We start from the raw sequence: 9,602 nt of genomic DNA on the forward strand, positions 1-9,602 counted from the left end.
GGGTTAAGGGCTAACGGAGGGTGGGTTAAGGGCTAACAGAAGGTGGGTTAAGGGCTAACAGAGGGTGGGTTAAGGGCTAACAGAGGGTGGGGTTAAGGGCTAACAGAAGGTGGGTTAAGGGCTAACAGAGGGTGGGTTAAGGGCTACAGCAGGCCGTCCAGGTTGTTCCCGGCCACCTCGGGGGTCTGGGGGGGCTGCGGGGGGCTGGGGGGGGGGTGGTAGTCCTGCAGGAGGGTGACCACGTCATGGTGGCCGAAATGCACCGCCTCGTCCATAGGGGTGTTCCCCCACCTACACACACACACACACACACACATATATAGATATATATATGCACACATGGCAGAAGGTGTAGCATGTTTTTTTAGATTTCTGGGGTGTGTGTGTATGTGTGTGTGTGTGTGTGCGTGTGTGTGCGTGTGTGTACCTGTCTTTAGGGATTGCGTTGACCTTACAGGCCTCCAGGAGGAACCGAACCACCTCACCATGACCTAAACACACACACACACACACACAAACACACACACACACACAGTTAGAAGTGGCCCAGCCGCCCCTCAGTGAGGGACATGCTCTGATAGGGTGTCAGTTTGTGGGCGTCGGCCTCTCCATGAGTCATTGGATTTCTGACCGATCAGACTTCTCTTCCCTGATTGGTTTCGGGAAGCCAACTGGCCTGTCAATCACAGGTGTGTAAACTAGTGCTCATAACATACTGCTCGTGTGTGGTGTGATGTGATGTGATGTGGTGTGGTGTGGTGTGGTGTGGTGTGGTGTGGTGTGGTGTGGTGTGGTGTGGTGTGATGTGATGTGATGTGATGTGGTGTGGTGTGGAGTGGTGTGGTGTGGTGTCACTCTGGCCGGTGGAGTGAGCTGAGGGGTGACCTGCTGATGAGGCCCCGGGCCCACACCTCATCACGCTACCACCCTGGCTGGGGTGAGGTGGACTCGTCTCACTCTCCCTCCCTGTGGGTTAAGGTGGACTTGTCTCACTCTCCCTCCCTGTGGGGTGAGGTGGACTCGTCTCACTCTCCCTCCCTGTGGGTTAAGGTGGACTTGTCTCACTCTCCCTCCCTGGGGGGTGAGTTGGTCTCGTCTCACTCTCTCTCCCTGTGGGGTGAGTTGGTCTCGTCTCACTCCCCCTCCCTGGGGGGTGAGGTGGTCTCGTCTCACTCTCCCTGGAGGTGAGGTGGTCTCACTCTCCCTCCCTGTGGGGTGAGGTCATCTCACTCTCCCTGTGGGGTGAGATTGTCTCACTCTCCCTTCCTGTGGGGTGAGGTGGTCTCACTCTCCCTCCCTGTGGGGCGAGGTGGTCTCACTCTCCCTCCCTTTGGGGTGAGGTCGTCTCACTCTCCCTCCCTGAGGGGTGCGGTGGTCTCACTCTACCTTCGGCCGCCGCCACGTGGAGCGCCGTCCGCGAGTCGTAGTCCCTCTGCTCCATGTCCATGGAGGACAGAGCAAACCTGCACACACACACACACACACACACACACACACACACACACACACACACACACACACACACACACACACACACACACACACACACACAGTAGGTTAAGGGGAGGTTGTGGTTCTGTGCAGGAGGTTAAGGGGAGGTTGTGGTTCTGTGCAGTAGGTTAAGGGGAGGTTGTGGTTCTGTGCAGGAGGTTAAGGGGAGGTTGTGGTTCTGTGCAGGAGGTTAAGGGGAGGTTGTGGTTCTGTGCAGGAGGTTAAGGGGAGGTCTCACCTCCTCAGCGCTGACACGTCTCCGGTGTAGGCGGCAAACAGCAGATTGATCACAGACTTCACCTGCAAACAAACAGCAGCGATCAGATCGATCAGGACCATTAGCAATATGATCAATAACACACAACGAGAGACAGACAGACAGACAGACAGACAGACAGACAGACAGACAGGCAGCAGACAGAGAGACAGACAGACACAGACGGCAGACAGAGTCAGACAGACAGACAGAGTCAGACAGACAGACAGACAGACAGACAGACAGACAGACAGAGAGTCAGACAGACAGACACACAGAGAGGCAGGCAGGCTGGCAGAGAGGCAGACGTGCTGATAGACAGGTAGACAGACAGGTAGACAGGCAGACACCTACCCTCTGGTCTCCCCCCTCTCTGCGGGGGTCCAGTTTCTTGGCGAAGTGTTTCAGGTTGTCGTAGTTGTGGAAGTTACACAGAGACAGCAGATCCTGAAACCGACCAATCACAGACTACTGACCGACCAATCACACACTACTACTGCGTCGCATTAACGTTATCAGGGAAGCTGTAGCATAGAGTTATCAGTGACACTATAGTGTAGCATTAGCATTGTGGTGGAGCTGTAGCATAGCATTAGCGTTGTGGTGGAGCTGTAGCGTAGCGTTAGTGTTGTGGTGGAGCTGTAGCGTAGCATTAGCGTTGTGGTAGAGCTGTAGCGTAGCATTAGCGTTGTGGTGGAGCTGTAGCGTAACATTAGTAGTGTTGTGGTGGAGCTGTAGCGTTAGCGTTGTGGTGGAGCTGTAGCGTAGCGTTAGCGTTGTGGTGGAGCCGTAGCTTGGGTTATCAATGAAGCCGTAGCGTAGCGTTAGCGTTGTGGTGGAGCCGCTGACGTACGGTGCAGAAGCGGATCCCTCTGACGCTGTTGCCCAGCTTGTCCAGCGGGGGTGACCAGCACATGACCCCCATCACGTTGGGCACCACCAGCAGGATGCCCCCCGACACCCCCGACTTGGCCGGCAGGCCCACCTGGAGGAGCAGCACACCAGAGGGGGTTACCGCGGTCACAGGGATTACCAAGGTTACAGTGACAAAGTTATGGGGTTACCAAGGTTACTGTTACCAAGGGTACAGGATTAGCAATGCTACCCATGTTTTACCGGGATTATGGAGGTCACTGGGTCAGCAAGGTTACAGAGTCACCAAGGTCACCAAGGTAACAGGGTTACCAAGGTCACCAAGCTGACAGGGTTACCAAGGTTACAGGGTGACAAGGTCACAGGGTCCCCAAGGTTACAGGGTGACAGGGTTACCAAGGTTACCAAGGTTACAGGGTGACAAGGGCACCGAGGTTACAGGGTGACAGGGTTACAGGGTGACAGGGTTACCAAGGTTACAGGGCGACAAAGTCACCAAGGTCACAGGGTTACCAAGGTCACATAGGGGTCACATAACCTGCTGCTAACCCCTGTCACCATGGTGACAGGGGTTAGCAGCAGCAGACTGAGCGGCGGTACTGACGTGGAAGGCGAACTGGCCTGAGAAGTCGTACATGCCGCAGGAGTGCATGAGGCTGAGGGTGTTCCGCACCGCCTCCGGGCTCAGGACACGCTCCCCTGTGATTGGACAGAAGCCGCCGTTGGCCAGTGTGGCGGCCATGACGCTAGCGCTCTCACAGGTGACCTCGATGGAGCAGAGCTAGCAGGGGGGAGAGACGTTAGCATTAGCTCACTGGCTAACTGAACCGCTAGCAGGGAGGAGAGACGTTAGCATTAGCTCACTGGCTAACTGAACAGCTAGCAGGGAGGAGAGACGTTAGCATTAGCTCACTGGCTAACTGAACAGCTAGCAGGGAGGAGAGACTCAACAGCTAACTGAATCAAACACTGAATTGACGAGCTAACTCCCAGCTAACTGAAGAGCTAACAGACCAGCCGTTAGAATACAGAGCTGGTCTAAACCCAACCTGGACGTGGAGCCAGTGCTGTCGTCTGTCAACAGAACAAACCACATCATCTGTTTCTCCCGTCACACGGAAGAGGAACTGTTCATCACTGACCTGGAAGTAGAAATCCAAGATGGAGGTCATGTCCGTTCCCTCGGGGAAACACTGAAAGAAAGAGACTGGGTCAGACTGATAGGGCCCCACCAGATGGCACGGTCCACTGGTATCACCAGTGGTGGGTGGTGGACACTCCCACTGGTGATGTCACAAATGGGTGGACAGGGGGCGGAGTCTCGGTTGTCTCCTACCTTCTTCTCCTTCAGGTAGTAGCCAATAGCAAAGTTGCGGTCTCCTGACTCTCGCTCTGACTGGAACCTGCGGGTTAAACACGGTGGTTTAGTCTCCAGCGGCCTCAACTCCTCCACTTATACTACAACATTACACTCTGGGGCGACGTGATACTTCATGTAGTGCGGTACTTTAAAAGGAATGCAGTACTCTATGATGAGGTTAGTATTGTGGTATATCGTACTCACGTGGCATTGCTGAAGCCCACATACTCATTTCCTGCCAATTTGTTCATGAAGTCCATCACCTACAGATCCAAACCAGGTCCACACCAGGTCCACACCAGGTCCACACCAGGTCCAAACCAGATCCACACCAGGTCCACACCAGAGCACAGGAAGTAAAGAGGTTATTTTCTTATGACATCACAGTTCAGAATATTGTTAGTCCATTTTTAGCTTAGAAGTAGTGATGTGTAGCAAGCTATTCTACTACATACACAATATTATCATACACACACACACACACATCGTTGTATACTCACATAGTCGAACTTCTCAGCGTTGCTCGCTCCGTGCTGTCAACCAGAAACACTCGGTTATAAACGACAAACATCTAGCAAACACCTATAGCTAATGCGTTAGCACTTCAACTGACATGTAGATTATTAAACAGTCAAATGACATTTAGCTAACCCACGTAGCTAATGCGTTAGCACTACAACTGACATGTAGCTTATTATTAAACAGTCTCTGATGTCTTGCCTTAGTGACTTGGTTGAGATGACCGGGTGAGAGGGTTAGATTATGATTAAACTATGATTATTATTATATTATTCTTGTGTCTAGTTAAAGTGTTGGTTAGTTAGTCTACTCTATTAGTTAGAGGTATACACATCTGGAGGTCCTGTTCTAAACATCTGGTTGATATCTAGTGGATCTGGGTCAGGAGGCTAGTGGTTAGTTAGTCGACTGTAGAGGAGGCCAACATCACCTGAGACGCTTACAACTAGCATCTGCAAGAGGGTCCATAAGAGTTGTTAGCTCCTGGCCCCCGGCCTATCAGAACACAGGGACCACAGCCCGGCCTATCAGAACACAGGGACCACAGCCCGGCCTATCAGAACACAGGGACCACAGCCCGGCCTATCAGATGGTAGCCAGTCCTCCAGTACTGTGGGCTCTGTAGTGTCGGCCCCTAGCGACGTCGCCAACCGCATCGCTAGGGGCCGCTCGGTGGTGATTGGTCGCCGGGGAGAACGGCTGCCGAACCGGAGCGAAGCGGATCGTGTCTTCATCGAGCTTATGCGCAGGATCCGGATCGGAGCGGTTGAGCGCGTGGGCGAGCGACGGCCCCTCCTCTCTCTCTCTCTCTCTCTCTCTGGGTCTTAATCCCAGAGAGATTATGGATCATCTCTAATCCCCTCCTGTCCTCCGCCAGCCTCGCTCCACATCCTCTAACCCCCCCGCCCTCCGCCAGCACAGCCTCCCAGCCCGCTACGTCACTCCCAGCCCGCTACGTCACTCCTAGTCCTCTACGTCACTCCCAGCCCGCTACTTCACTCCCAGTCCGCTACGTCACTCCCAGCCCGCTACGTCACTCCCAGTCCGCTACATCACTCCCAGTCCGCTACGTCACTCCCAGTCCACTACGTCACTCCCAGGGCCGCTACCTCACTCCCAGGGCCGCTACGTCACTCCCAGCCCGCTACGTCACTCCCAGCCCGCTACGTCACTCCCAGCCCGCTACGTCACTCCCAGGGCCACTACGTCACTCCCATGGCGGAGGTGCTATAGCAGAGGTGTGTGTGTGTGTGGTGTGCACGTACCTATGAGCCCTGCTGTATAGCAGAGGTGTGTGTGTGGTGTGCACGTACCTTAATGAGAGACGTGCACACGATGGCTCCTGCGTTCACCATGGGGTTGTGAGGTTTATCTGAAGAACACCAATCACAGCATGACATCACATGACATCACAGCATGACATCACAGAGGGTGAGACAGAGGGTGAGACCAGAGGGTGAGACCAGAGACCAGAGGGTGAGACCAGAGACCAGAGGGTAAGACCAGAGGGTGAGACCAGAGGGTGAGACAGAGGGTGAGACCAGAGGGTGAGACCAGAGGGTAAGACCAGAGGGTTAGACCAGAGGGTAAGACCAGAGGGTGAGACCAGAGACCAGAGGGTGAGACCAGAGGGTGAGACCAGAGACCAGAGGGTGAGACAGAGGGTGAGACAGAGGGTGAGACCAGAGGGTGAGACCAGAGGGTGAGACCAGAGACCAGAGGGTGAGACAGAGGGTGAGACCAGAGGGTGAGACCAGAGGGTGAGACCAGAGACCAGAGGGTGAGACAGAGGGTGAGACCAGAGGGTGAGACCAGAGGGTGAGACCAGAGACCAGAGGGTGAGACCAGAGGGTGAGACCAGAGGGTGAGACCAGAGACCAGAGGGTGAGACCAGAGGGTGAGACCAGAGGGTTAGACCAGAGGGTAAGACCAGAGGGTGAGACCAGAGAGCAGAGGGTGAGACCAGAGGGTTAGACCAGAGGGTAAGACCAGAGGGTGAGACCAGAGAGCAGAGGGTAAGACCAGAGGGTGAGACCAGAGAGCAGAGGGTGAGACCAGAGGGTTAGACCAGAGGGTAAGACCAGAGGGTGAGACCAGAGAGCAGAGGGTGAGACAGAGGGTGAGACCAGCGTCTCACCGTCCTCGTTGAGGAAGAGCTTGTTGAAGCGCAGGCCGCTGGGCTCCTTGCCGATGAAGCGGTGGACGTAGTCGGTGCCGTGGTCGTGCACGGCGATGGCGTACTTCAGCGGCTTCACACACGACTGCAGACAGAACGGCATCTTGGTGTCCCCCACCGTGTGTCTGGAGGGAGGGGGGGGAGAGGGGGGAGAGAGAGAGGGGGAGAGAGAGAGAGAAAGGGGGGTGGGGAGAGAGAGGGAGAGAGAGAGAGAGAGAGCGAGAGGGGGGGAGGGGAGAGAATGGGGGGTGGGGAGAGAGAGAGAGAGAGAGAGAGAGAGAGAGGGGGGAGGGATTGAGAGAGAGAGAGAGAGAGAGAGAGAGAGAGAGAGAGAGAGAGAGAGAGAGAGAGAGAGAGTGGGGTAGAGAGGGAGGGGGTAGAGAGGGAGGGGAGAGAGAGGGAGAGGAGAGAGAGTGAGAGGGGGGAGAGAGAGCAAGAGAGAGAGGGAGAGAGAGAGAGGTGGGAGAGAGAGAGAGAGAGGAATCTGTAGTGACGGAGGGTGTGCTATAGATTGGGGCGGTGTGGATGGGGCATTGTGGGTAATGTAGTACCTCTGTCCATCCACGGTGCAGAGAGACACGGCCCAGAGGTCGGGGCTGAAGCGGGCCAGCTGGGGGATGTAGTCCGCCACCTGGAGGACAGACGCCGAGGTATGAGGCCTGTGATTGGTTGTGGGGGGGGGGGTCGCTGAGGTATGAGGGCTGTGATTGGTTGTGGTTGTGGGGGGGAGGCTGAGGTATGAGGGCTGTGATTGGTTGTGGGGGGGGGGGGTCGCTGAGGTATGAGGGCTGTGATTGGTTGTGGGGGGGGGTCGCTGAGGTATGAGGGCTGTGATTGGTTGCGGCGGCGGCGGTTGCGGCGGCTCACCTGCCCCCCAGGCATCTTCTTGGCGTTGTGGTACAGCTCGTCGATGTGCGCGCAGAAGGGCTGGAAGTCCGGGATGACGAACTTCTTGCGGAACGCCTGGGTCAGCAGCACGATGTTACTCTGCACACACCTGGAGCCACACGGCGTCAGGACCACGCCCACCACGGGGACCCCCCCCCCCTGCTACCCCCCGTCCCCACCCCACCTGGCCCGCTGAGCCACAGGGAGTAGAACCCCCAACCCTGCTGTGTTAGTGCCTGTTAGATCTGACTTCTGAGATCTGAGTTCTGGTTCAGGTGAGACCTGACTGGCTCTGCCTCTGGGTCTGGTTCTGGCTCTGGTTATGGTTCTGGCTCTGGTTATGGTTCTGGCTCTGGTTATGGTTCTGGCTCTGGTTATGGTTCTGGCTCTGGTTATGGTTCTGGGTCTGCCTCTGGTTCTGGGTCTGGTTATGGTTCTGCCTCTGGGTCTGGGTCTGGTTCTGTCTCTGGTTCTGCCTCTGGTTCTGGTTCTGCCTTTGGCTCTGGTTCTGCCTCTGGTTCTGGTTCTGCCTCTGCTTCTGGTTCTGCCTCTGCTTCTGGTTCTGGTTCTGGGTCTGTTTCTGGTTCTGCCTCTGCTTCTGGTTCTCCCTCTGCTTCTGGTTCTGGGTCTGTTTCTGGTTCTGCCTCTGCTTCTGGTTCTGGTTCTGCCTCTGCCTCTGGTTCTGGTTCTGCCTCTGCCTCTGGTTCTGGTTCTGGGTCTGGTTCTGGTTCTGGTTCTGGTTCTGCCTCTGGTTCTGGGTCTGTTTCTAGGGTCTGGGTGGAGGGTCCGGTTCGTACTTCTTGAAGAGGTGCCGGTCCAGGGCCCCATCAGACGTGGTCTTCATGATGACCTTCAGCATCTCCATACACTCCTTGAGGCGGGGGTCTCCGGTCCGGAGCCCGGTGGCCTTCAGAGCCTGGGGAGGGACCAGAACAGTTAGACCCTCTGGACCCAGAGCCTGACCCTGACTCTGACTCTGACCCTGACCCTGACCCTGACCCTGACACTGACCCTAACCCTGACACTGACCCTGACTCTTACCCTAACCCTGACACTGACCCTGACTCTGACCCTGACCCTAACCCTGACCCTGACCCTGACCCTGACCCTGACTCTGACCCTAACCCTGACCCTAACCCTGACACTGACCCTGACTCTTACCCTGACCCTGACCCTGGAGTCGTACCGTGGTGAACTTGTGGGCGGGGATCCTCTCCTGGCCCTCTGCGATGGTGTAGAACAGGAGGTCCTCCAGGCTGGGCAGGATGCCCGCCTTCCTTCTCCTGCGGACAGAGAGCAGCGCTAAGCAACACAGGAAGTGGGATCCTGCTGCACAGGAAGTAGCCCAGCGAGTCCCAGTGGAGCCAGAGAACCACTTGACGAAAAGGTTGGGACCATTAAACAACATTAGCTTTGTGCTAAAGGATACTAGTTTAGAGTCGGGGAAGAACTAGCTGAGTGCCAAATACCACCGCTCAGCCGGATGGGAAAGAATGCTAGCCAAATGCTAAGGGATGCTAGCTTAATGCTAAGGGATGCTAGCTTAGGGCTCCACGACACTAGTTGAGCGCTGAGTGATGCTAGTGTTGCGGTAACCAATGCTACATTATTGCTAAACAATATCATGATGTCTCTGTGCTGGATGTATTGTCATTGGGCTATTGCTACTGGGGTCTAGGTTATCAAATGGTCCCAGTACTTTCCAGCGGTTCCTACAGTAGAGGAAGGTTAGTTTGGGTCGCCTGCTGTTGGAATACCAGACCCAGACCCCGGCACTAGAACGGGACTAGAACCGTTCTTCTTGAGGAGGCGTTCAAGGCCATGGGAAAATGGACCGATGGTTTGTGGTCGGAATACTCTTGGAATGATCCATGATGGATTGTAGAACCAGTACCACGATGTTTGACCTCTGAGTCACCAAGGAGGTGGTCGTCGGTAGTTATTCCAATATGTTTCTGACATTCCGGTCTGGGATTCCAAGGAGCGCCAGGAACGTCTAGAGGAGGGCAGCACACGGGAGCTTCTAGTTCCTGTTGGGG

At 55.6% G+C, this 9,602-nt stretch overlaps 1 protein-coding gene across 1 annotated transcript in view; it reads right to left on the reverse strand.

The window, feature by feature from the left end:
* Positions 1 to 143: 143 nt before the first annotated feature.
* Positions 144 to 9,602, reverse strand: part of LOC311369700 (glutaminase kidney isoform, mitochondrial-like) — a gene marked incomplete at both ends in the record, with an annotated part of 11,134 nt that continues 1,675 nt past the window's right edge. The window contains 17 exons of the mRNA XM_084487918.1: positions 144 to 291; positions 428 to 491; positions 1,387 to 1,463; positions 1,730 to 1,791; positions 2,102 to 2,194; positions 2,601 to 2,732; positions 3,225 to 3,401; positions 3,763 to 3,813; positions 3,957 to 4,023; positions 4,185 to 4,243; positions 4,481 to 4,513; positions 5,813 to 5,871; positions 6,637 to 6,800; positions 7,227 to 7,306; positions 7,543 to 7,672; positions 8,361 to 8,479; positions 8,750 to 8,846. Coding sequence (XP_084344044.1) covers positions 144 to 291; positions 428 to 491; positions 1,387 to 1,463; positions 1,730 to 1,791; positions 2,102 to 2,194; positions 2,601 to 2,732; positions 3,225 to 3,401; positions 3,763 to 3,813; positions 3,957 to 4,023; positions 4,185 to 4,243; positions 4,481 to 4,513; positions 5,813 to 5,871; positions 6,637 to 6,800; positions 7,227 to 7,306; positions 7,543 to 7,672; positions 8,361 to 8,479; positions 8,750 to 8,846 — 1,612 coding nt within the window. The remainder of the gene's footprint in view (positions 292 to 427; positions 492 to 1,386; positions 1,464 to 1,729; positions 1,792 to 2,101; positions 2,195 to 2,600; positions 2,733 to 3,224; positions 3,402 to 3,762; positions 3,814 to 3,956; positions 4,024 to 4,184; positions 4,244 to 4,480; positions 4,514 to 5,812; positions 5,872 to 6,636; positions 6,801 to 7,226; positions 7,307 to 7,542; positions 7,673 to 8,360; positions 8,480 to 8,749; positions 8,847 to 9,602) is intronic.

Source organism: Micromesistius poutassou (genome assembly GCF_964030765.1).
Source record: "Micromesistius poutassou genome assembly, chromosome: 24".
Classification (NCBI taxonomy): domain Eukaryota; kingdom Metazoa; phylum Chordata; class Actinopteri; order Gadiformes; family Gadidae; genus Micromesistius; species Micromesistius poutassou.